This window comes from Nicotiana tomentosiformis, chromosome 8, assembly GCF_000390325.3.
Source record: "Nicotiana tomentosiformis chromosome 8, ASM39032v3, whole genome shotgun sequence".
Lineage (NCBI taxonomy): Eukaryota > Viridiplantae > Streptophyta > Magnoliopsida > Solanales > Solanaceae > Nicotiana > Nicotiana tomentosiformis.
This window is the reverse complement of record NC_090819.1, coordinates 3,819,607-3,847,375: the sequence shown is the minus strand read 5'-3', so window position 1 is coordinate 3,847,375 and position 27,769 is coordinate 3,819,607. Positions and strand designations below refer to the sequence as shown.

The window sequence follows — 27,769 nt, the reverse complement described above, 5'->3', positions numbered from 1 at the left end:
AAATTGCATAAATATAGCCTACTATCAACACCCCACACTTAACCCATTGCTCGTCCCTGAGCAATCAAACCACACTCTAAGAGGCCTAACTTCACTGAGCGACTTCCCTACTCGTCACACCAAGAATATTTCACATAAATTGAGGACATTAGTGCAACATCTACACCTCAAGAGTTGATTCCCTCTAGCCACGCAATATTCCTAACCGACTTACTTACTCTAATTCATAGGTCCAGACTTACCTTTTCTTCATGAATCAAGTGCCTGCTCACAATAAAAGAGACTCATTTCACAATCAGTAAAATTCACACATACTAAGGAACTTTAAAAGGAACAGAATTCACTCACCCTCAGAAATGACATTCTTGTGCCACAGAAAACGCACCATAGGCTTGCCCGTAGTGTACGACTCTACTAATTGAGCTCACTCAGTCTAGGATCAAGTAGGACTTTATTTGGATGTAATGTAGGCTACGGGTTGAGTAGGATATATTTAGTAACTACACCTCCCTAAGCACTTTAATATATTTATTTTACAATCAAGTCTACACCTAAGTTAAACCAATATTTTCATATTTAACACCACATATACCACCCCACACTTCTTCTTTGAGCACAATCACCTTGAAACCCACCAAAGAATTATTACTAATCAACATGATACACTATTAACAATATTTTTTTTTTCATAAGTGGCTTTTCTAACAAGATATACCTTTCTTCTCATTTCCCTAGTTCCACTCAAAAGCTCCACCAACTACCCCACACTTTATCATTTGTAAATTCATAGTATTTCAAGTGCTTACGAGAGGTAAAGGGTTCAAAAAGATGGTCAATTCAAACAAGGGATAGGGCTTGTAATGTGGTTGCCAAGGAAACAGAATTACAGGCCCAACGGGGTTAACTATGGTACATAGAAAATAGGTGGGTGGAGTATGTATATATATGGTTTAACAAAGAAATGCCTATATCACTTTCCAGACTAAACAAGACTACCATTTCGCTTTGCAGACACACGGGGTAAGTTCTAGGCGTTAAATGTCGTGCACAGAATATAACAAGCTTCAAACACACATGGCACATGACTCATTCCAGATTAGATCATCAAACACTCAGATCATGGTACTTAAGCCAAATTAAGAACATACATTTTAAGGCCTTTTTACAAGAGTCAACAAATGAGCCTAAGTGTCATACTAAAGCAGCCGCTATATTCAAGGCATAACGAAATTACGGGATCCTATTCTAATTCTGCCAATAGCCCATAAGTTCCTAACTAAAAATAAAAAGTTAACTACACCCGGTTCAAACATAACCTTTGGAAAAGAACCGTGGTTTGAAGAAAAACCAAGGGGAAATTGATACACTACTACAAAAGAAAAGTTTTTTTTCCCCGACTTTAGTCCCTCAAGAAACCCATCGAATGATATCCATCGTCGGACCAAGTCGAAATTGATTTATACAAATAAACTACGAAACTATCTACATACAACATACAATAAAGTATCCCCCACCCCATACATAAAAAGATGGCATGTCCCCATGTCATACAAAGTAAAGTAATGTGAGGTAAAGGAACTTTCCTGGTGGATCAGACTTGATCGGAGACAGTGCCAGGGTCGAGATGATATGCTCTCCCCAGCGCACACATCCAGTCCATGATTTACTTTTCTGACTTCGCATTTTGGGTGGCCAAAGTATCAACTCTGGTCCCCAATTCCGTGATGGAAGTGCGCAGTCCTACCATGTCTTGTTCTAGGGCTGTCATTCGCGTGCTCCGTCTGCCCTGGGATGGTCCTTCAGCCACTGCAGCTTATTTCTATGGGGGTGAGCCAGGTTCAACCTCCTCCTGCCCTTCATCGCCCTCTTCCGATGTATTAGAATTGTCACTATGAGTTGCCCCTGGTGCCACCAGGTCTTTCCCGATGTTCACTTTGTCTGCCCAGAACTTTGCTTCTTTCTTTACCATGCCATCCGCATTTGAATTCTCAGGCACCCTTGTTGCCTGGCACAATCTAGTGATCAAAGAGAGGAAAAAGAACCCATACCTCTTCTGTGGTGAACGGACGAACATCTCAGACTGAATAACCTTGGCCACATCAAAGTCGTGGCCATTCACGAAGCACCATATCAAGGCAGCTCTCGGACCATTTACCTCAGTGGTGTTGTGGGACGGAAGCAAGCTACTGTTGATTATGTACAACCAGCATTTTCCTTCAAAAGTGAGTGAGGAAGAGTGTAGTTTCGATCCCGGCACAACCCACACTACCTCTTTGTCTGGTGTACAGATAGTTCTGAAAAACATGTTCCATGTGATGGGTTCTCTCCTGTAAGTATCATAGAAATCCTCCTCCCCATTGAATTCAAGCAATCGATACACTCTCCTGATAGCTTCTATTGAGGCATCCACACTCGTGTGTCGCACAGTGCATATTCTATCCTCATGTTTGGGGCAGTTGGCATAGAACTCCCAAACAAGCATCAAGTTACCCTCCTCCGGCTCTTCGAAAAAGCTGTCCAATATGCGCCTGATCAACTCCCGATATATATTAGGGCACTCATCCTGGAGGGACGCCCTGTCAATACCCCTTTCTGGTACAGGTTTTTAGTGGCCTTCAAACTGAAACGGTCTTGGGCAGCTCTGGAGACAAACCTGGTATGATCAAACTGAGCTACACTGGCCGGTGCCCGTCCCCGAGATGAGCCTCCATGACCACTTGATGGGTCTACGGTAGCGCGTTTCTTCCTTGAAGGTTGCATGTTACCTGGACCGCCCCAAATCTGCGCCCCAATCCGCGGTCGCCGATTCTGGGAAGAGGGGCGCCAAAAATCCGCGCCCCAATCCGCGGTCCAATCCGTGGTCGCGGACGGGGGACAGAACACAGGCCAAAATCAGCGGCCATATTCGCGGTCCAATTCGCTGTCGTGGATCTCCGTCTCCAGCCAATTTTTGTCTTTGCCGTATTTTTATCTATTCTCGGGTTAATTTCGACCCCCGAATCCTTCCGATGCGCATAATATTTGCCCTGCACACTAGTAGATCGGTCAAAGTTGTTCAAAATCAATTACAACAACCAAAGTAAGAAATTAATGGTTTGCCTCCCAAAAAGCGCCTAAGTTAATGTCGGGGCCTGACGATTTACAACAAACCATGGGTTGCCTCCCAGGAAGCGCCTGATTTAATGCTGCGGCATGACGCAGTCTTTTATTATCACTCCTCGTTCGCGTACTGGGGCCTTCCAAAATTATCACCACTCTATCCCCTTTCTCTTCGACCATTCCAAGGTAATGTTTCAGCCTTTGCCCATTTACCGTGAACTTGTTTGTCCCATCTTCGGATTCAATCTCTACAGCTCCACTTGAGAGCACTTGCACCACTCTGAAGGGTCCTAACCATCGGGACTTCAACTTAACCGGAATCAATCTCAATCTCGAGTTGTATAACAACACTAGATCTCCGGGCTTGAAGTTCCGATCTAAGATGTGCTTATCATGGATCATTTTCATCTTTTCTTTGTATAATCTAGCATTCTCAAATGCATAGAACCTGAATTCCTCGAGCTCATGTAACTCACTGACTCTGCTAGTGCCTGCGGTCTCTATATCCATATTCAACTGTCGCAGTGCCCAAAGTGCTTTATGTTCGAGCTTTACCGGAAGGTGGCATGCCTTTCCAAACACCAACTTGTACGGTGACATACCAATTGAAGTTTTGAATGTTGTGCGGTATGCCCATAATGCATCATCCAGCTTCTTCGCCCAATCAGTCCTTGTTGCATTCACTATCTTTGTCAGGACACTTTTAGTTCTCTATTGGACACTTCAACTTGCCCGCTCGTCTGTGGGTGGTACGGTGTGGCTACTTTGTGGTGAACTCCATACTTTTCCAACAGACGTGCGAACGTTCTATTGCAAAAATGGATTCCACTATCACTGATTATAGCTCTGGGGGTGCCAAAACGTGTGAAGATGTTTTTCTTTAGGAAACTTGTTACCCCTTTTGCATCATTGGTTGGGAGAGCCACCGCTTCGACCTACTTAGAGATATAGTCAACCACTACCAATATATATTTGTTACCATATGAGCTGACGAACGGCCCCATAAAGTCGATCCCCCACTTGTCAAAAACCTCCACTTCTTGAATTGTGGTCATCGGCATCTCGTGACGGCGAGATATGTTGCCTGTCCTTTGGCATACTTTTGACCCAAGCATGGGCATCCTTGAACATGGTAGGCCAATATAATCCCGATTCCAACACTTTTGCTGTTGTTCGGATTCCTCCAAAGTGTCCACCATATAGTGAAGCATGGTAAGCCTGCAAAATAGAAGGTTGATCTTTCTCGGGGATACACCTCCGGATCATGTTATCTACACATATTTTAAACAATAGAGGTTCGTCCCAATAATAGGCTCGACAATCGCGGAAGAACTTTTTCTTTTGAATTGAGGAGAGTTCATAAGGTACAATACCGCTTGCTAAATAGTTAGCAATTTCAACATACCATGGCGTCTCCTCCATTGTCACAGCAAGTAACTGTTCATCCGGGAATGTCTCTGTTATGTCTTCAACCTCCATTATCTTTTCAGCTCCTTCCAATCTTGAGAGGTGGTCTTCCACTTAATTGTCCGTCCCCTTTCTGTCACGGATTTCCAGATCGAATTCTTGTAGCAACAGAACCCAGCGAATCAAGCGTGGCTTCGACTCCTTTTTTGAAATCAAGTACCTAATTGCTGCATTGTCAGTATAAACAATAACTTTTGAACCAATTAAGTACGACCTGAATTTGTCGAAGGCAAACACTACAACCAGCATTTCCTTTTCCGTTACAATGTAATTGAGCTGTGCACCGCTGAGTGTCCTGCTTGCATAGTAAATCGGGTGCATCATTTTGTCTTTGCGTTGCCCCAAGACTGCTCCTATAGCATAATCATTGGCGTCGCACATGAGCTCGAATAGTTGCTCCCAGTTAGGTGCCACTATGATGGGTGCAATCACCAATCTCTTCTTCAGCTCCTCAAAAACCAACCTGCAATCATTAGAAAGCACAAAGGGCTGATCCTTTTCAAGCAGCTTACATAAGGGGTTAGCAATTTTGGAAAAATCTTTAATGAATCGCCTATAGAACCCGACATACCCAAGGAAACTTCTCACTTCCTTTACCGAAGTGGGCGGTGGCAGCTTCTCAATCACATCAACCTTAGTATGGTCGACTTCAATGCCTTTGCTAGACACTCGATGCCCCAAGACTATTCCTTCCTGTACCATAAAATGGTACTTTTCCCAATTCAGCACCAGATTTGTCTCTACACATCTTTTGAGCACTCTTCTTAAGTTGTGAAGACAATCTTCAAATGAATCCCCCAACACGGAGAAATCATCCATAAACACCTCCATAATATCCTCCACTATGTCAGTGAAAATGGCTAACATGCACCGCTGGAATGTAGCCGGTGCATTGCAAAGTCCAAAGGGCATTCTCCGAAAGGCAAAGATGCCATATAGACAAGTGAAGGATGTTTTCTCTCTGTCTTCCAAGGCTATTGAGATCTGGTTATACCCCGAGTATCCATCCAAGAAACAAAAGTGGGACCGCCCAACTAACCTGTCCAATATTTGGTCAATGAAAGGCAATGGGAAATGGTTCTTTCGAGTGGATGTGTTCAATTTCCGATAGTCCATGTAAATCCGTCACCCCGTTACTGCATGAGTCGAGATCAACTCGTTATTCTCATTTTGTACGACTGTCATTCCTCCCTTTTTCGGCACACATTGGACAGGACTGACCCAGTTGCTGTCGGAGATGGGGAAGATGATACCCGCATCCAGCCACTTGATCACTTCCTTCTTTACTACTTCCTTCATATTCGGGTTCAACCGTCGTTGATGCTCCCTGGAAGGTTTGTGCCCCTCTTCCAAAAGAATCTTGTGCATGAAAAATGCTGGGCTGATACCCTTTATGTCTGCCATAATCCAACCAATAGCAGTCTTATATTCTTGCAATACCTGGAATAGTTACTCTACCTGCACAACTAGCAAACCAGATGATATAATAACAGGCAAAGTAGAATTAGGCCCCAAGAAAGCGTACTTGAGATGCGCTGGAAGCGATTTCAAGTTCAGCTGTGGTGGCTCCTCTATTGATGGTTTTGCAGGTGGTGTTGCTCTCTCTTCTAAGCGTATGGGCTCGAACTGAGGTTCCCTTCTCTAGAATCCTCGACCTTCGAGAGCCATGACCCACTCTGCCAACCCTTCACAGTCCATCTCTTCCAAATTTATCAAGCATGCTTCTAGTGGATCCTTGACATTTAGGGTCTCATCCTCTTCTTGCAGTATCACATCCACGACCTCCACTAGTGAGCAGTTTGCAAATTCACTGGGTCTCCTCATGGATTGTGGAACGTTGAATATTATTTCTTCATTGTTCAACCTCATTTTCAACTCTCCAGTCTCACAATCAATTAATGCTCTCCCAGTGGCTAACAATGGCCTTCCCAGAATGATGGGTATCTCTTCATCCACCTGATAGTTAAGAATAACAAAGTCTGCAGGAAATACAAATTTCCCCGCTTGCACAAGCACATTATCAAGAATTCCTGTCGGTCTTTTGACTGTGCGATCGGCCAGTTGCAGCAACATTGAGGTCGGTCTAGCTCTACCAATACCCAGTTTTGTATAGATTGCCAAGGGCATCAAGTTTATGCTGGCTCCCAAGTCACACAATGCTCCAATAGTGCATGGGATAATGAAGCTACCTGGATCAGACACCTTTTGGGCCATAAGTCTTGTCACTACCGCGCTGCAGGTCTGTGTCAGAGTTACAGTGGACAGGTCCTGGAAGTCAAATTTCCGCGACATCAGGTCCTTCATCATTTTTGCATACCCTGTCATTTCCCTCAAAGCATCCATCAATGGAATATTCAATTGAATCTATCGAAGCATTTCCATGAATTTCCTGTATTGATCATCTTTCTTTTGTCTTGCCAATCTCTGAGGGAATGGTGCAGGAGTCAACCTCTGTCCACTACTTGATGTCTTTTCTTTGTTGGAAGCTTCAGGCACAAGAGGTGCCACATGTTCTGAGACTTGTTCACCGTCCTTCTCCTTACCCTTGTCAACCTGTGCTTGTTCAATGACAGCCTCGGTGAGCTCTGCTGACTCATCTGCCTCTAATATAACTGGCGTAGTTGGCGTAATCTCTCTCGTAAATTGAGCAACTTCTTGCTCTCTGTCTAAATCTCTTCCATTCCTATGACTCACTGCCATTAGCTGATTTGGGTTCTGTTCCTTTGGGTTACTATTTGTATCTGCAGGCAATATTCCTTGGGGGCAATTGTTTAAGGCCATAGACAGTTGTCCCAGTTGAGTTTCAATGCCTTTGATTGCTGAATCATGTGCTGGTAACTTTTCTTGCATCTTACCATTTGTTCCAATGAGTTGTTGCAACATACCCCTGATTTCTACCATGTTGTTGTCCTGTTGTTGATGAGGTGGTTGGTTGGCCAACTGTTGCTGGTGCTGCTGATTATAGCCTTGCTGCCTTTGATAAGGCACAACTTGACCTTGTGGTCGTGCGCCTCCAGAATTGGGGTTGTGTTGTGGCAGGTTGGTTCTGTACTGCTGGTTTGGTGCTGGTCCCCATTGTTTCCCACCTTGCCTCTGACCTCCAAAATTATTGACATAATTCATGTCTTCTCTGAATCCCTGATTGTCATTCTCTCCACTCCACGAGCACACATATGACTAGTTCATGCAAGGAGTGCACAATCCTCCATCCATTGTATCAATAATGTGCACTTGCTTTGTACACATCTCATCAATTTTCTTTGTCAGTATGCTCATCTGAGTCATGAGAGTGTCTATGTTCTCTGCATGGGAATTGTTTGGGTCAAGAGCAACATAATGCACTATTGGTGTAAGTTTCGTACCTCTAGCCATCCAGCCTGAATTTTGAGCCATCTTGTCAAGAAGAATCTTGCACTCTGTGAATGTCTTGCTCAAAAATGCACCCACAGCTAAAGCATCTACATTAGCCTTCAAACTATCTGCTAAACCCATGTAGAATCTCTGTCCCAGCATCTGATCTGGAATGCCATGGTGTGGACACTTCACTAGCATACCATTGAACCTCTCCCAAGTTTCTTTCAAGGTCTCAGTTGGTTTCTGCCTGAACTGCAATATCTCATCAATCTGCCTTGCAGTCTTGTTGGGAGGATAAAACTTGTTTAAGAAATGTTTGACTAATTCTTCCCAAGTGGCAATGGAGTTTATTGGGAGCAAATTCATCCAAGTTTGAGCCTCTCCAGTCACAGAGAATGGAAATAGTAATAGCTTGATGGCTTTAGGAGTCACATTCGGTTGTCTTTGGGTCACACATATTGATAGGAAATTCTTCAAATGTTGTTGTGGGTCTTCAATGTATGACCCAGAGAACAATCCCTTATTTTGCAATAGATGCAGCATGTTGTTGGTGATCTGGAATGTCTCCGCTTGTATCTGAGGTATAGCAATGGCTGTGGTTAAGTTATCAGCAGTTGGTTGTGCCCAATCATAAAGAGAAGCTTCTGGCATAAGAGGTACCACCACTCCATTGTTTGGGTCAACCCGATTATTCTGATTGTTTTCGTTGACATCGTCCACGTTGTCCATTTCAATTTTGAGTGTGTGTTTTTGTTGTAACCGTTTGTTCTTCTTGTTGGCTTGATTTAATGGCCTGAATGCTTTCTCGGGATCTGAGAGTCCTTCAAAAAGTTCACCAGTCCTCAAAGAGCTTTTAGGCATACACCTGAGTCACAGGAGAATTCAAACATGAGAATTTCAATGGAAAAATTTAAACACTGTAAGAAATTGATCTAAACTAAGAATCCTAGCAATTATTCTAAGTTGTAATAAATAACACCGTTAGTTCCCCGAAAATGATGCCAAAATTTGATCACGCCCAACTATGCCTTGTAAAAAGGACTAAGCGATCGCTGCAAGTATAACCCGGTTCAAGTCCGGAGTCAAATCCTACAGGGAACTAACCTATTTACTACAACTTTAAATAATGCTAATGATAAGCTCAGACAACTTCCGAATGCAAGAGTTTTATGAATAATCAGTGGAATTTATTTAGCTAAGGAAAAATGACAATAAAATTAGCAATAATCAAGACTAAAATTGAATTCAAGGGTAAAAGGATCTAGGGCTATTGATTTCCCCAATTGCAGGATTAATTCTTAACTCTTTAGCTATAATCTCGCCGTAATACTCTATGAGGATTATGAGTTTCGGGCTACCGTAATTACCTCTCGATCAATTACGATAATTTACTAGAAGCATTCTCTCGAACTACTATAGTTAACAATTTATGCAACTCAGAATTATCCCACCAAAGCTTCGTTATTTCTAAACCCACTTTTAAATTTAAGTAATTAATCTCTTAACTTACCCAAAAGTGGTGTTGTTCAACAACAATCTAACCAAATGTTCTTTCTCAAGCAACACAAGGTAACTAAACACGATTAATCGAGGGCCCTTCCAATTAACCACAATACAATACGTAGTTGAACAATCATAGAACAAACACGGCTCAATTATAAAAAAATAGAGTCAAGACTTCATCCAACAATTGGCTCCATCAACCCTAGATAATAGATTTAGCTACTCATACTAATGGAAAACAAATCACTAAAATAATTCATAATCAACAAATAGAAGTATGAAGAAGAAGATGAAAACTCTTAGGAAATTATCTGTCTTCTCTCCCTCATTCTTGCCTCTAAAATCTTCTAAAAACAGCTATCTCCCACTTCTGGGCGAGTTTAGGTTTCATATAGGTTTAGGTTAGTCGCCTGAGAAATTTACATAATTAACCCTGCATGTTTGGCTTTCGTCCACTCGTCCGCGATCGCGGATTCGACCGAGGATCCGGTCACGGATTTCCACGGCCTCACTGCCTTGAGTTCGAGGACCAATTCGCGGCCTAGTTCGCGGACGCGCACCTGGAGGGGTCATCTCGCTTGCTTTTCTCGCTCCTTTTCGACCGGGCTAACCTTCGATTAGCCTTTCACACTCCATGTTGACTCCTAAACACTCGTTAGCTCCCTTCTAGCTCAGAGTAGCTCCTGCAAAGCATCAAATTCTTAATTAGAGCATTTTGTTATCTTTTAGCATTCAAATATCAATAAAGTGCGGCTAAATTAGAGTGTAAGTAGTATCTAAATTGCATAAATATAGCCTACTATCAGTCACCCTTAATACTCGAGACCCAAATGAAGGAAAACTTGGCCTGAACTAGGAGGGACCGTATCAGGTCCTCGATATCATCGGAAAGAGATCCTACAAACTTGGCACGATGAACGGCGAACAGTTACCAAACAATTGGAATATATCACTCCTTAAACGATATTACTGCTAAGGTACGACCTTCTCTATTGTCATTTATATTTCATACTAACCATTTACAGGTGTTTAATCAAAGACATCGAAGGATTCTTCAAACACAGTCCTTAGGTCTGAAAGCACGCATTGCACTCTTTTTCTATTAGGCCGTTTTGTCCCAAATGGGTTTTTCCGGTGAGGTTTTTAATGAGGCAACTATTGTTCGTGTAAACTTAGAGCAATTCAACAGTATCCGAGGCTCCTTTACAATCAACCTCGAATACTGGGAAAATACTTCGTGTCGACAGGGTCTCGATAAGCAAATTTTCTAAGGGTCAAATAGTTGAACGAACCATGCCCATGTAGATTACTCGAGCCCTAATGGCAAACATGTATGCATGATAATCTATTGAAAAAAGTATTTTTCCTTGCCAGATATTTCATGCAACCCTCGATCGAATTACTAAAACCTCGAGATCGTAAGACCTTAAAAAAGGCAACCCTCGATCTTATAGGCCACGGTCACTCCACTCGGGGACTGATACTTCGAACAAGTTCGAAGTATAACAGGGGAACAAGCCCTAAAGGCGAACCCCAAGATTAAGTCTACAGCCAAATTAACACGATTCGTAGACGTCTGATTTCCGTTATAAAACAGGCCTTCGAATATTTTCATAAACCGGTTAAAAAGGCTACCCTCGACTGAATTACTAAGGGTCTCAATAATATTGACCCTTGAACATAACGAGGGTACAAAGTCGTTCGAACTCTCGAACAAATTCTTTATTTCATGCTAAGGCACGACAGATTTTATATGATTAAACAATAAACTTTTCAAGCCGAAAAGAAGGAGAAAGCCATTCTTTTTACTATGGCCGTATCGGCCTAATTCAAGAGCCTAAAGGGCCATTTTATTTTTGAGTTCTAGAAATCATCCTCACTCAATTAGAACCTAAGGGTCACCCTACTCCGAGTTCGAGCAAGTACTCGCTCTATTATAAAAACTACACTAGTCCGACTTCAATCAAATTGCCTAAGCCTCGAACTTATGAACAAAATTTTCATAAGGCATGAATGAAACAAAATTTTCACAAGGCAGAAAATGAAATAAAGACAAGTCGGACAGAGATCTTTATATATATGAGAATATTTACAAGGTCTGATCAAGATCCTACACAAAAAATCAAAAGTAAAAAATCCTAAGGTTCCTAAGTTTCTCCGGGAGCAGCTTCTTCTTCATCGAGATCCCCCCTCTCGGACCCGCTCTTTCTCTCGGCGTCATCATCATCATCGGAGGAGGCCAGCGCTCTAGCATCGGCTTCATGCTCTCTAGCCTTTATTATCTCGTCGGTAAGATCGAAACCTCGAGCGTGGATATCCTCGAGGGTTTTCCTCCGAGATTGGCATTTGGCGAGTTCATCAATCCAATATGCTCGAGTTTGAGCGGTCTTAGCTGCCTCTCTTGCTTGGACTTGAGCGGCTTTTGCAGCGGCCCGGTAGACGGCCACGATCGCATCTGCCTCGGATTTAGCCTTTTCAGCTTCAGATTTGGCCTTTACAAGTTCGGAAGCCAAATGAGCTTCGAGCTCCCCTATTTTCTTTTCCTAATCCGAGATCTTCTCCTTCATGCTTCGAAGCTGACTTTTGGCCGATGACAATTGGGATAAAGTAGTCTCTTTTTCTGTAGCGAAGCGGTCCATGCCTTCTTTCCACTCCAAGATCTCCGCCTTCATCATATTGACCTCCTCGCGGAGCTGCTCGATCCTCTCAACCTTCTGCTGCGACTGTGAGATTAAAATATTACCACCGTTCCCGAATCGAGCCCATGAGCTTTTAAGATTTTCATTACCTACTCGATCAGGTCAGTCTGATCTTGGTGAGCTTTGGCCAACTCGGCTCGGAGGTCCTTGGTCTCCTCTTCTTTTTGCCCACAGAGAAGTCTAAGGGCATTTCTCTCCTCCGTGAGCCCTCGGAGGTCGGCCTCATACCGACTCACCTCAGCTCGAGATCGAGAAAATACTTCCCGGTGAAGCGCTGAGGCCTACGCATAAAGAAGAAAAGAAGTTAGTCAAGAAGAGAAAAATGAACACAAATGTAACACCAACAAGGGGAGTTAAGTCTTACCCGATTCAGAGCTTGCTGTGCTTCATTGAAAAGGCTCGATGTCTCGCTCGAGTCCTTCCTCGAGACCTCCAAGTCACTCAGGCCAGTAGCATCTTCAACCCCAGTAAAGTAATCACGGAAGGGATCTTCCCTTCCGTGGGCTCCTTTGATGGAGAGGGTCTTCAAGGCCCGAGCCTCTTGAATCATCTCCTCAGAAAACGAGGGGAGCAGCGGGGAGCCTCCAATTTCTATTGCCCCAAGTGGATCACTTGGTGAGTTCTCTCCATCTCGAGGGGCCTCGAGACCAGCCCCTACAGTCGTACCCATCGTTGGCTCATTATGATAGGAGGCATTTTCTATCCTCGATGACTCGGGGACTTTGCCCAAGTCTCTTCCTGAAACCCCCTCATCTCAAGACGAAGTCTCTGCAGTCTTCACCGATTCAGTGGATTTTGGGGCCTTGGTGCTCATTCCCACTCGGGCCACTAGCCCGGAGTCATCTTCTTCCTCTTCTTCATCGTCATCCCTTAGACGCCGAACAAAGTCTTCGGTCAGGAGGATTATGTTCCTCCTCGGCTTACGAGCCTTCTTCTTCTTAGGTTCTGGATCCTCGAAGGTTGAGATCTTTTTCCTCTTTTTATCCTTCGCCGGTTTCGGTGCCGGGATCGAAGTCTCCTCCTTATCAGATAAGGGCCTCATGACAGCATCCTTGCCAAGGCCTATATGAAAGAAATTAAGAGACGCTTTAACAAAATCATCAAAGACGTGGAAAATGGGCTTACCATGATTTTTGGCCTCCCACCAGCCCTTTGATAAATCGCGCCATGAGCACACGACATACGTAGAGGTCGAGGCCAGGTCCCGAACCCAGCTCTTGAGGTTGGGAATTGCACCAGGCATCCAAGCGATCGCTACATCACGAAAAAGGATATCAATGAGAAGAAGCAAAGGAGCAAAACAATAAATATGAGCTAACAGTGGGATTGTACTTACGCTTCATATTCCATTTCTCGAGAAATGGCATCTTCTTGACCGGGATTAGGTCGGAAGTCCTCACTCGAACGAACCGACCCATCCATCCTTGGTCCTTGTCCTCGTCTATGCTCGAGAACAACACTTTGGTAGCCCGGCATTGGAGTTTTATTAACCCGCCTTGATAGAGGCGGGGGTTGTATAACCTGATGAGGTGGTCAAGGGTAAAAGGCATCCCCTCGAATTTGCTCATGAAGAATCGGAGCAGAATAACAATTCTCCAAAATAAAGGACGGATTTGGCCTAGGGTTATTTGGTATTGACGGCAAAAATCAACGATGGCGGGGTTGAGGGAGCCCAGCGTGAAAGGGTAAGTATAAACACTTAGAAACCCTTCCACATGGGTGGTGATGTCCTCTTCGGGGGTCGGGATCACCACCTTTTTGCCCTCCTAGTTGCAGTCTTTCTTTACCTGCTTAAGGCATCCTTCGGTTATCGAGAATATATACCTCGACACTGGCTCGAATCGACCAGGAATCGATGAGACTTTATCAGTTTTAAAGTCGGAAGTGAGAACGCACCCCCCAGGAATACACTCCTCAGGGCGCGGCTCCACCGGTATTTTGTCGCCGGCCGGCCGCGATGAAGAAGTGTTTTTCTTTTGAGGAACAGTTTATGATGTTTTCGCCATTTGAATCTGAAGTTAAAAATAGATGGAGATGATAAGATTTGGTTTTCTAAGAAGAGGTTAGCAATGGGAATCGTAGATTTACAGATGAAGAACTTAGAAGATGTAAAAAGCTTTGGAAATTGGAAATTTGAAAGTAAAAGTTTGAAATGGTGAAGAGAGGAGCTATTTATAGATTTCACAACGACGGTTCAAAATTGGCGGTGGCCGACCATCGACTGACGCACATTTAATGCCTTGGTAACTGTACAGATGGGACGTTTTGGTCACTTCCATCGCTTGCGTCACGAGGATGACATCATGACAGGTCGAGATAGAAAAATCGAAGGCTCAATTTGTTTCTTATCATTACACTCCAAAACAACGAGGGGACTATCTGTATACGGTTAAAACCGGGCCCACCCGATTTTGCTATTTGACTGAGACTGGGAGATTGCATCGAAGGGCGGCCTCGTAACGGAACAGGCTAAATCACAAGGACTAGATACCAAGTTCAGAACCGAGGTACTTGTCGAGATCGAGGCTAGTAGCGATCGAAGCCAAATGAGGCAGACATCGAGCAAGATCGAAGATAGCATAATAATAGAAAGGCGAGATATCCGTGATTGGTCGAAGATCACAGCGTAAATCTCGGTGACTGGTCGAGGATCGTGGCATAAATTTTGGAACGGATCAAATCAGAAACTATTAATTAGCTAATCATGGAATTTCCTTCTGTAATTAGAACTACACCATAATTGGGATTCTTCTACTATATAAAGGGGGATCCTAATCATTTGTAGACCACGATTCACAGAGATAAAAGCAATATAATTTTCTCTCTCGTTTATACGATTGTTCATCAGCTTATTATATTTTTATTGTTCTTGCATCAACCAGTTCGAGGGTATCCAGACTCGAGGGCTGAGTTCCATTCTAACACTGATTTACTTTACTTTATAGTTCATTTCTGTTATTAATCCTCTTATTTGTCAATCGGTATTAAGTGAAATCATGTGTTCTTAGAGCCACACTATAAGTTTAATTGTTATCCAATTTTAATGGTAAACACCTTGTTCTTCTTATCTGTACTAGTCGTTAATACTCTGAAAAGCTACACAAATCTTTATTTTCTTGAAATCTTTCTGGAGATATACCAAACTGTGGCACGAGAAAACAATTATTCAGCCTCATCAGAGCATTCCAAATGTTCCAAGTAAGGTCCCATGACAATTACAGATAGTGAAGTACCAAAATAGCCCTCAAAGTGGATGGTCTTGAATTTTTGTCTCCACTTGCCCAGGCGAAGTGCACAAACAACCATTCTTAGGGATACTATTTAGGAATTATCCAATACTTATTTTATCCTGAAATTTTGAATAAAAATCTTAGTTTCAGGATAATTTAGGATATTTGTGTCCAAAAAAAATGAATTGAAAAATTGAAATTCATGATGCATTTGTTGGTATTCTGTATTCGAAATCAGAAAATTAGAGAAGTAAAGAAATATTAGTTCAATAAACAAAACATAAAATAATTTTCGAGCCCACAAGTTGCTTATGTGTCCTTAAGGAATTTAATCCCTTTATTGTTGCCCAAGGTTATTGATTACTTCCTCCCAAGATAGAACAGAAAAAGTATTCTGTAATACTGGCAATCGAAATTACAGAACTTCAGCGAACTCAACAAACAGAGCAAAACTAGACACTTTGTTTATTTGAAAAAACAATGCAACAATATAGAAAAGAGGGGAGTGGATGAAAAATGAGGCTAAGCTTCTAAATTTATAGACAATGAAAGGGTGAGATGAAGATGTGCAATTCAAAAGGTGTCTCTTCCATTTTTCATTTACATCCCTTAAAAAATCTAACAACATTGACTAATTCCTAAATATCAGCCATTTAAAGTGGCTACTTGGTGTCATTTCTAGCGCTCGCTCCATGGACAGAACTTCAAGTTTAAGAAGTGTTATCCCTTGCTTGTTCCAGGGCAATATTTTTAACTTTTAACCTTGAAATTCTATCCATATGATAAAAGTGGATCAAAAGTTAAAAAACCACTCCCAAAAAGTGTCATATTTCTGCAATTTTTGGATAAAAATTGAGAGCATAATGGGGTAATAACGTACATGATGATTTTGCATCACAAGGCAATGTATACTCATCTTCTTTAGCAACACAAGAGGAAACCTGCAGGAAATCGTTTAAATTAAAATTATTTTTAAATATAAAAATATATTATTATTTACGTTAAATAGAAGTGAAAAGGAAATTAATACCTTCCAAAGACTGTTCCTTCAAGTTTTATATTCTCCATTGTAACGTAGACGCCTGATTCGCTGCGCTGAATACCTCAAGAATGTTATTGTCCTTTTACATCCATCCAAAGACAAATAATGTCAAATCAACCCATTAGAACAAAAAAGAAAATTGAGTGAAGTACTAAGAATTGTTTGGTTCACACACTTTAGAATAATGGGTAAAATTCATAAATAGCTACTTTTCAGCCTATATAATTGAAAAATAACTACTTAATTATTTAAAATTTCAGGTCAATGATAGTTTTCAAAAAAAAAAATACAAGGCTGAAATGTGGCCAGTAAATGCTATTTCTACGGAATATAATAATTCCCTACATTATTTAAAAAGGCGAAAATACATCTCTCGCATCCAATGACGAAGCCACATGGTCACAAGGGTGGTCAGTTGACCACCCTTCGTCGAAAAATTACACTGTGTATATAGGTAAAATATTACGTTTTAGAGGTATATAATACTGAACACCCTTTGTCGGGATTTGTTTTTCACTTCTCTCAAATTTGAATACTCTTAGAAAAATTCCTAATTTCGCCACTGCTCGCATTCTATGTTTGGATCATGGGTAACTTAAGAAAAACTCACTAGCTCTGAGGCATTTGGCGGAGTCAAGAAGTTTACAAAAGGTACCAAATAAAAAAATAAATATATGAACAAAATAAGGAGAGTCAACTTATAATATACTCATAGCCTAAGGCCATCTCCAACCCTTGCCTCCATTTTTTTCTTCAAAATGGAGTAAAGTTAGTTCAACCATTACTCTATTTTTTACTCCAAAAAAGAATATTCTATTTTATATCCTTCTCTCTCTTCAATATTATATTATTATCTTTTATTTAAATTTTATTTTCTTATTTCTATTAAAGAAATTCCATCTTTTTATCTTTTTTACATATTCATCACATATAATTTATATCATTTCTTATATAACCATTTAATATAAAATTATTTTATACCATAAATTTTTAAATAATATAATTTATAAGCAAATATTATAGATTATATATATATTAACGGATAATTAACTTACAATTTTACATAAATATAATAAATGCACGAAAATTAGTTTATCAAAATTATACGTCAAAGTTAAGATGTAAAATTAATATTATAAAAATATTACATAAACATAATTAGATATATATAAAGAGATAAATTAAAAGGATTAAATAATAAAAATAATAATAAAGTAATAGGAAATAGTAATTGAGGAGATGAATAGTCTCACTTCAAATTTGGAGTGACACTATTCATCCCCATTTTGCAGCAAAAAATACAGCATCATTGGAGACCAATTACTCCAAAACTACTTGCATTATAGCAAATGCAGTTGGCGTTGGAGATGCTCTAAGGAATAGCTCCACCACTACATGGAGCATTACCCAAAAGTAATACTCCTCTATTTCAGTTCATGCGACTACTCTCTTTTTTTATAATGAATAGAATATTTTTATACTTAAAAATAATTTAACGTTAAACTTTAGTCTTCTCAATTTAAATATCTTCCAATAAAGTAAAAAAACCAACTTTATTTGTTGGTATTATTTATAATGCAAAGTCAAATATTTCTTTGTGGTCCCTTTTCCTTCTTTACTTCTTTGTCTTTTGTGAAAGACAAAGTATCCCTTATTGGTTGTGAAAAGTCTTTTCCTTCTCTTTATATTGAATTGCTCTTTGTTGGGCTTGTAAAGAGCTAGTAAAAGAAAGTGATCTCGCGCACATGAGAAATTGGTCCCGAAGGCAAAATAGGTCGATTTGCTCCCCTGCGCGCGAGGTATACGTGAGGCCTAATCCAAATCTGATTTTGCTAAAATTTATTTCTTCATTTTTTGAGCTTACCAGAAAAGTGTCCAAATACATGCTTACCAGAAATTGTCCAAATTCATTCTCTTTGAATTGAATTTTGTAACGTCTAATTTATTACTTTCTAACAGCTATAATTTAATTTGTTGTAACTGCTACTTGAATTCTTGTAACTTCTACTTGAATCTCTAACATCTTTTTTATTTTCATAACCCCCAATTTAATTCTCCTTCTTGTAACAGCTCTAGCATCTTATTTATATTAGGAGCTGTTTTGTGAAGTTTTTAAAACACAGAAAAACACCTTCATCTCTCTTTTTCTTCAACCGAATTCTAAGCAATTGTTTTGTGCAAATTCCAAACTTCCAGCCGTGAGAGCACGTGTTTGAAGGTGCTATGGAACTTTGGAGAGCGACCGGTATTAACAATTTGTACCCAGTCGGGCCGAAATTATTTTCAAGACAGTGGCTTGCCACGACACAGTATTTTTCGATAAGTTATTCTTGTTTCCGTCTTGTTCTTTGTCAATATTATCTACTCATTTTTCTTATATTATTTTCCAATAAGCCTTCATTACCTTGGAGATGACCATTGTCAAAAGTTCAAAACCCAAGCAGATGGCAAGAAGAGAGAAATGCTGTTGGGAAAATAAATATATCCCGTCTAGGAATAATATCCATGGCAAATAATAATAACACAAGAGAGTAACAATAACACCAAATCTTTTAACGGGATAAAATATAATACCCGAGTGAAGCAATATTACCACTATAATATTACAACTTAGTAGTGTCAAGAGACTACTACAACTTCGAAAGAAATAACACTCTTTATTTTAAAATACCTCACTACAATAATACTGTCACTCACTATTTATCTCACAGATAATAATCTGTGGATTACTCTCATTGCTTTACTTTTTCTTAGTTTCTCTTTGTTTTTGGTATGTTTTAAATGAGGCAACATCCTCCCCTATTTATAGTTGAACGAATGCTCACCAAAAATCTATTCTGTTGCCTACTTGCCAATTTGCAAGATTGTAAATTGGTTATAGCCGTCCAAGTTTATATCAGCCCACTCTTTTTTTATTTCAACCAATCAAATCTCTTTCTTTTCTAGCAGCCCACTCTTCTTTATTTCAACCAATCACATCTTTTTCTTTTTCCCCCTTTTTTTTTAAATATTTATTTTATTTAGGGAATGGTCCCACAAATCTCTCCCTTAATTTTGAATTTTCTTGGTCATTCCAAGTCTTGATCTCAGCCTCTGAAAATCTTCGAACTTGAGAGATTTTGTGAAGATATCTGCAGCCTGGTCATGAGACTTCACATATTTGAGCTTGACTTCCTTTTTGGCAATACATTCTCTGATGAAGTGATACCTTGTATCTATATGCTTGCTTCGATCATGATACACCGGATTTTTGGCGAGTGCCTGTGCAGATTTGTTATCAATACAAATCTTTGTAGCTTTAATTTATGACAAATTGAGCTCCTTCAATAATTTTTTTAGCCAAATAGCATGACAGGTACATGATGTTACTGATATATATTCGGCTTCACAAGTCGAGAGAGTAATAATTGATTGTTTCTTTGAACTCTAAGAAATAACATAATCACCCAAGAAAAATACAAAACCAGTTGTGCTTTTTCTATCATCAATAACTCCCGCATAATCACCATCACAAAATCCTATAAGTTTGAAATCACTAGAAGAAGAATAAAATAGCCCAAAGTCAATCGTACCTTTTAGGTAACGAAAAATTCTTCTAGTGACTTTCAAATGGGTGGAGGTAGGAGCTTCCATGAACCGACTTACTACTCCAACTGCAAAGAGTATATCTGGCCTGGTACAAGTCAAGTACCTCAAACATCCCACAAGACTTTTAAAAAATATGGGATCCACATTTTCTCCTTCATCAAACTTGGATAATTTTATCCCACTCTCCATCGGTGTGTTCACGGGGTTGCAATCGAGCATGTTGAACTTCTTCAAGATCTCATTCGTATAGCTTTCTTGAGAGATAAAAATTCCATCCTCTATCTGCTTCACTTCTAGGCCCAGATAGTATGACATGAGCCCTATGTCTGTCATCTCGAACTCTCGGGACATATCTTTCTTAAAAACTTCAAACAAACTTGGGTTATTACTCGTGAAAATAAGATCATCAACAAAAAGACAAACAAGTAAGATATCTCCATTAATATGAATTTTAAGGTAAAGAGCATATTCATGGAGACAACGAGTAAACCCATTGCCTTGAGAATACTTGTCGATACAACTATTCCATGCTCGTGGGGCTTGCTTTAATCCATATAAAGCTTTCTTCAACTGCAACACTTTATCTTCATGGATTTTTACCACGAAGCCCAATGATTGTTCAACATAGACTTCTTCTTCAAGATAGCCATTCAAAAAGGCTGACTTGACGTCTACTTGATGGATCATCCACTTCATTCGCGCTGCCAAAGAGATCAGCAAATAAATCATCTCCATGCGGGCAACAAGTGCATAAAATTCTTTATAGTCAATGCCTTGCCTTTGCTTGTAGCCTTTATCCATTAGTCGTGGCTTGTATCTCTCCACATCTCCATCAACATTCATCTTTGTCTTGTATACCCATTTTACTCCAATTGCACGATGACCCTTGGGAAGAGTTATTAACTCCCAAGTGTTGTTCTTCTCTATTGTCTCGATCTCCTCATACATGGCTTGTCTCCATGTTTTGTCTGTAATAGCTTCATCAAAGTTCATTGGTTCACTATCAGCAAAGAGACAATATAAAGAATCAAAATTAGTAACTTCTTCTGTGTCATCATAGAGCTCTTGAATACTCCTTGTCCTTTGCGGTTGCTCATTTGAACTTTGTTGAGAAGAAGGAGATGCAACATTGGTTGGAGAAGGAGGTGAAGTTATATCCTGCACAAGTTCCACGGTTTCTGGTTCTTCTTCATCGCCAAAGTATGGAAGAAAATCATATGAAGTTTCTTCTTGAGCTTCCCAATTCTATGCTAATTCTTCATCAAATTCAACATCACGACTCACCACCATTTTGTCGCTACTTGGGTTGTATAGCTTGTAGCCTTTTGAACTCGTATCATAGATAACAAACACATGCTTGACACTTCGATCGTCAAACTTCGCTCTCCCTTGATGTGGCACATGAGCATAGGCTATACTCCCAAAGATTTTCAAGTGCTTGACACTTGGATTTCTTCTACTCCATACTTCTTGAGGGGTTTGATCTCTAACATTCTTTGTTGGAGACCTGTTGTTCAAATAAACTGCACAAGATACAGCTTCTGCCCAAAATTTCTTGGGCATATTTTTAGCTTTTAACATACTTCTAGACATATTAAGAATCATTCGATTCTTTCTCTCTGTAACTCCATTTTGTTGGGGTGAATAAGGTACCGTTAGAGGGCGACGAATACCATGAGATTGAAAAAAATTATTAAATTCTTTTGAAGTGAATGACAAAAATTATTAAATTCTTTTGAAGTGAATTCGCCTCCTCTATCGGACCTTAAAGCTTTTATTTCATAGCCACTTTCTTTTTCTACAAGTACTTTTGAAAATTTTAAAAGCAACAAAAGCTTCAGATTTTTGGTTCAAGAAATAAACCCAAGTCTTTCTACTAAAGTCATCAATGAAGAGTAGAAAGTATTTACTTTTACCAAAGAAAGGTGGATTGATTGGCCCACACACATCAGTGTGAACAAGCTGGAGCGGTTTGGTTGATCTTGACATGGACTCCTTTGGAAAACTCCTCCTTGCATGTTTTCCAAGAAGACAAGCTTCACACAATTGATTGGGATGGTTGATTGATGGTATCCCATGCACCATGTTCTTTTCTCCCATTGATTTGAGCGCTTCAAAATTCAAGTAGCCAACACCATGATTCATTTTGTACATATTGGTTTTCAAACACTTTGCATCAATTATTTTAAGATTCAAAGAAAATAATCTATTATTTGCCATATGCACTTTAGCAATTAGAATTCCACCTGAATCTCTAAGCCAAAGATGCATATTTTTCATGTGGATGTCATATTCCTTTTCAAGAAGTTGGCCAAACTCAAAATAATACTTTTTAATTTTGGCACATAATAAACATCTTGAATTAGCTTGTGACTACCATCTTTACAGGAGATCAGAATCGTACATATCCCTTCGATTTGAATCTTTGAGGCATCTCCAAAGTACACATTACCTCTCACCATGTTATTGATCTCCACAAATTTCTCTTTGCATCCACACATATGATTGCTTGCTCCATTGTCCAAATACCACGAGCTGCAATCATCCTTGTCTTCTTCCTTGAGTGCCATCAACAACGTTGACTCATATTATTCTTTCTTGTCGTCAACAAGGTTAGCTTTTTCTTCAACATTGCTACGACATTCCCAAGAATAATGGCCAAATTTATGACAATTATAACACTTAATTTTTGATTTGTCATACCTTTGTCCATTATTTTCTTAGTAGTAGCCACGTCCTCTTCCTCCTCTATGTCCACGACCACGACATCTGAATGTCTGGTGGATTTTAACTTCATTGTTGAAATTGTTACCGTTACTTCTTCCTCTTTCATGACTGCCACTGTCTCGTCCCCGTCCATTACCTCGATAGCTATTTTCACCTTTATAATTCTTGAAGGATGCCTGAGTTTTAAGAAGTTGCTCCAATGACACTTCTTGTCTCCTTTTAATCTTTTCTTCGTGGGCATGTAAAGAACCCTCCAATTGCTCTACTATCATAGAGTCTAAATCTTTAGACTCCTCAATAGCACACACCACAAAATCAAATTTAGGTGTTAAAGTGCGAAGGATCTTTTATAGCACACGGACATCTTCTATGTCCTTCCCGTATTTTTTTAGTTGATTTACAACATCCTTCACTTTTGAACAATAATCCGAAATGCATTCAAATTCTTTCATTTTTAAAACTTCAAAATCAGCCCTTAGAGTTTGAAGTTTTACCTTTCTCACCTTGTCAACTGCTTGAAGAGAATTTTATAAAATCCCCCAAGCTTCCTTTGAGGTGGTAGCATCTGCCACCTTCTCAAACATGGCATCATCCAAACATTGGTGGATGAGCGTGAGGACTTGTTGATCCTTCTTCCGCGTCTTTGCCAAGACCTCTTTTTCATTTTGAGGCAGAGTTTCCTCATTATCGGGTTTTGCATACCCTCTGTCTACAATTTCCCATACATCTTGAGAGCCGAGAATGGCTTTCATACGTAGACACTATTTCTCATAATTATCTTTTGTGAGACGGGGGTACTGAAAAGATAGCGTACCATTATTTGCCATGGCTCTGATACCACGTTGTTGGGAAAATAAATATATCCCGTTCAGGAATAATATCCACGGCAAATAATAATAACACAAGAGAATAACGATAACACCAAATCTTTTAGCGGGATAAAATACAATACCCGAGCGGAGTAATATTACCACTATAATATTACAACTTAGTAGTGTCAAGAGACTACTACAACTTCGAAAGAAATAACACTCTTTATTTTAAAAAATCTTATTACAATAATATTGTCACTCACTATTTATCTCACAGATAACAATCTGTGGTTTACTCTCACTGCTTTGCTTTCTACTTAGCTTCTCTTTGTTTTTGGTGTGTTTTAAATGAGGCAACATCTTCCCCTATTTATAGTTGGACGAATGCTCACCAAAAATCTATTATGTTGCCTACTTGTCAATTTGCAAGATTGCAAATTGGTTACAACCGTCCAAGTTTACACCAACCCACTCTTTTTTATTTCAACCAATCAAATCTCTTTCTTTTCTAGCAACCCATTCTTCTTTATTTTAACCAATCACATCTCTTTCTTTTTTCTAATTGTTTATTTTATTTAGGGAATGGTCTCACAAATGCTCACTCGCATCATTCTTTTCCACAACTATTTGCAATGTCAAGAAAAAACTTATACAATTCACTGTACAATAATGTTGACAACAAACACCTTTGGGCATTCATAACAACCCTTCAGACGATGATAATTAGCAAAAATGGATGCGAAATTAAATATTCCTCCCTTCCATTTTATTATGTATATATATGTACTTTGACCTGGCATTAAATTTAATAAAAAAAATACTTTTTAAGTTTGTAATCTAAAATAAACCATAGTAACATCATATATCATGCAGGTCCACACATACACGAGATTTTTATAATTAGAGGTAAGTGTATGAGCAGGAGAAAGTTACCTTGAATATATATTTAACAACTTCAAAGTAGAGACCCTTATTGACATCCCCTCCAGTGAAGATAACGCCTTGAATATGATTAGATTAAGTTTCTGCACAGAGACATTGAATTAACATTTGCCACACTGCAAATGCAAAGATGACATATAATAGCCAAAGGCGAATGTAGCCTATCCGCTACGAGTTTATCTGAACTCATAACTTTCGATACATAGTGTACTAGATATATTATATATATGTAAAAACCTATTAAAATCTCAACAAGTATTAGATTTGAACGCATAATTTTAATAGTACAATGAGTTCAATATACTGAGAATCTCATAATTTTAACCCATTAAATTCTGAATCCGCCTCTAATAATAGCAAACTTTGTCAAGACGTTCTGATAACATCTAAATTTAGTACTACTAAATTCTGAATCCGTCTCTATATTTAGTACTACTAAATATAGAAAGATGTCATTATTCTTGAGACTGACTAAAAAGAAAAGTGTACTGTTACAAATTAGGACGGAAGGGGTACTTGATTGAGAATTTCAGGAGGCTCAGTATAGGTAAGCGGAATAACTCTAGCACCAGCCATTTCAGCAAACTTGACGTATGAAGCGGCGATGTAAGAGAAGTCGGTAGCGTTGCTGAGGCGGCCCCACGCGCCGTCGCCGGGAAGTCTAACAATTCCGATGACCGGCCGGTAATTTAGTGTAGGATTAGATGCAAGATAGCTAAGACAAGTCAATTGAGATTTTGCAGTTTGAATGATAATTGTAAATAGGGAAATTCAAAAGTAGGTTCCCATTTGGATTGAGAAGATAGTGAATGATGTTATTAGGAGGAAGAATTGGTTTTCTCCTTCCCTCAGCCTCTAAATAGGAAAAATATAGGATATATATATAAAAGAGGGACAAAGAGTGCTGACATGACTTCTCTCATAGACACGGAAATGTATTTATCTATTTTGTTAATTTTTTGGGTTTTTCCTCTCTCAACTCACAACAATATCCATTTTTAAATTCAAAAAATTAAGACCGGAAAGGAAAACCATTACTTTCAACCGTTACCACATTTCTTTACACCAACAGTTACAAACCTTCGCCTCTTCTCAATGAGATGTGCAGAAGTTGAAGAGTCACCTACCTAGGTAACGACAGGATTCTTCACATTATTTTATTACTATTATACAGTACTGCAAGATTTCGTTAAGGTTATATTGGGTTGTTATAATGGATCGAAAGACAATAATTATGTAATTTTCATGTTTCAGGCTCCTAAAATTTCCTTTGCAGATCGTTACTTGCATATCCAGTTCTACCTAATACAAATACTATATCTCTAAAAGATTCCAAATATTCCATTCATCCAAGGATATTATCCTTGCCACAAATCTATCTCTTGGTGACTTTATTGGAGGATATTATCATTGCCACAAATAGCCCAATAATGGTTGAGGCACTCTATATGGGGTGTGTTCCAGTACTCCAAGAGGATCATTATGTGGTTTTATTTATTGATTTTTTGAAAACGTTTTTCTCTTGATATCCCCATGTAAGTTTTCTTAATCTCAACAAAATCTTGAGTGCAATACCTCAAAAATGGTATGTGCACTAGGAGGCAAAAATTAAGTTCTTGAAAATAATAAAAAGGAGGCACTTTAAGGTAAACTTTCCTCCTACGAGATATATTGTTTTTCTTATTCATAATTTAATCATATTCCTCAAATTACCCGTAACAAAAAAAAGTTGTTTATTATTGATTCAACTCTTCTCATCTCATTTCCTTATACGTTGAAAAAGAAACATGTTTTATACATATATATAATGGCACAAAAACGATTAACTTCATCTATTGACAGATGCTTTTCAGCGGCGTATGAAATGCGTAGTTAATTTGTTATTTTAGATGAAGAGATATAATAGTAGAATATGAAGGAAAGAAGAATATGGCTAGTTGATTTGTGATTTTAGAGCTAAAATTATGGGTTTTGAGTTGCTGGGACTGAAATTGGAGGAAAAAACAACGTGTAAAGATATACAAAAGAAATTAGTTGAAACTAAGAAATTCAATACCATCAATGACATGATACATTTTAATTGATTTTTTGTTTTGTTTCCTTTCCTTTTTAGTTTTTCTTTTTAATAATTTGACAGAAAACAAAGACTGTCAGCCTTGCTTTAAAACAAAATTCTGAAATAGAGGACCTTAGAATAAGAAGAAGAAAAGCTGGAGGCATCTCATGTTTATCTCGGGGATTAGAGTTGTATTTACTCTTAAGCCACTGTTTAAAATATATTTACTTTTTAGTCAGTGCTTTACTAAATTTTACCCGCCCTGATGAAAATACCCAAGTGCTAGACATGGTGTCCTTAACTTCACAAGTGTTGTGTAAATATTAAGGACAAAATTTCCTGAATTAAGTAGCACCTTCTGTTTTACACTTTAGGACATCTTGTCCTTAACTTCATATGTGCAGTGTAAATGTTAAGGACATGGGTTCCTTAACGTTATGTGTGTTGTATAAATATTAAGGACATGGTATCCTTAACTTCATGAGTGCTGTATAAATATTAAGAACAAAGTGTCTTGTATGTGCACCTTCTGTTGTTAAACTTTAGGACATCATGTCCTTAACTTCATATGTGTAGTGTAAATGTCAAGGACATGTTGTCTTTAACTTCATGTGTGTAGTGTAAATGTTAAGGGCATAACGTTCTTAACTTCATGAGTGTTGTATAAATATTAAAGACATGGTTTCCTTAACTTCATGAGTGCTGTATAAATTTTAAGGACAAAGTGTCATGTATTTGCACCTTCTGTTGTTAAACTTTAGGACATCATGTCCTTAACTTCATGACTGTTGTGCAAAAATTAAGGAAAAAATGTCCTTAATATTTACACATCACTCATAAAATTAAGAATACCGTGTCCTTAATATTTACATAGCACTCATGAACAAAGGGTAAAATCGTCTTTTCATATTAATTTAATAGAGTTGTGGCTATTTTTGTCATTTCTACGTTTATCTCCCCAATATTTTGCAGTACTACTATCATTTCTCTTTTTCATAATTTTTATTTTTTGTTTTTATTCTCAAGGAGTACCGAGTTAGATGGGGATTTAATGTATTTGGTTCTTCGGCCAAGAATATTTACAGATCTTTGCCAATATGTATATAACAGGTTAATTATATTTACATATATATCTTTGTCGGATTTATTTTGGGCATATGGCTATTTAAGTTACTTTCTTGATTTATAAATGGGTTGTTTCAACTTTTATATATAACCTGGATTATAATTTCATATATTATCTCCGGCAA

General features: G+C 38.9%; 1 protein-coding gene, 1 long non-coding RNA gene and 1 other non-coding gene across 4 annotated transcripts; 1 reads left to right on the top strand and 2 right to left on the bottom strand.

Moving 5' to 3' along the window:
* Positions 1-6,207: 6,207 nt before the first annotated feature.
* Positions 6,208-6,909, bottom strand: LOC138896834 (uncharacterized). The gene has a single exon (XM_070182189.1). It carries the CDS (start codon positions 6,907-6,909, stop codon positions 6,208-6,210), a length of 702 nt encoding a protein of 233 aa, XP_070038290.1.
* Positions 6,910-8,089: 1,180 nt separating this feature from the next.
* Positions 8,090-8,196, top strand: LOC117276208 (small nucleolar RNA R71). The gene has a single exon (XR_004506449.1). It is a non-coding gene; the product is annotated as a small nucleolar RNA R71 (small nucleolar RNA).
* A 1,430-nt stretch (positions 8,197-9,626) lies between these two features.
* Positions 9,627-25,304, bottom strand: LOC117276207 (uncharacterized). Of its 2 annotated transcripts, XR_011410167.1 has the most exons (5): positions 24,980-25,304; positions 24,455-24,546; positions 16,383-16,473; positions 16,233-16,293; positions 9,627-10,106 (listed from the first exon to the last, which is right to left on the bottom strand). It is a non-coding gene; the product is annotated as an uncharacterized lncRNA (long non-coding RNA). The 2 variants fall into 2 exon arrangements; XR_004506448.2 differs by lacking the exon at positions 9,627-10,106 and having other exon boundaries at positions 15,859-16,293.
* Positions 25,305-27,769: the final 2,465 nt, after the last annotated feature.

What these genes read in the sequence shown, in the direction of transcription:
- LOC138896834 (XM_070182189.1), bottom strand. Translation starts at nt 6,909, where the DNA reads ATGGATGCTTTGAGGGAAATGACAGGGTATGCAAAAATGATGAAGGAC.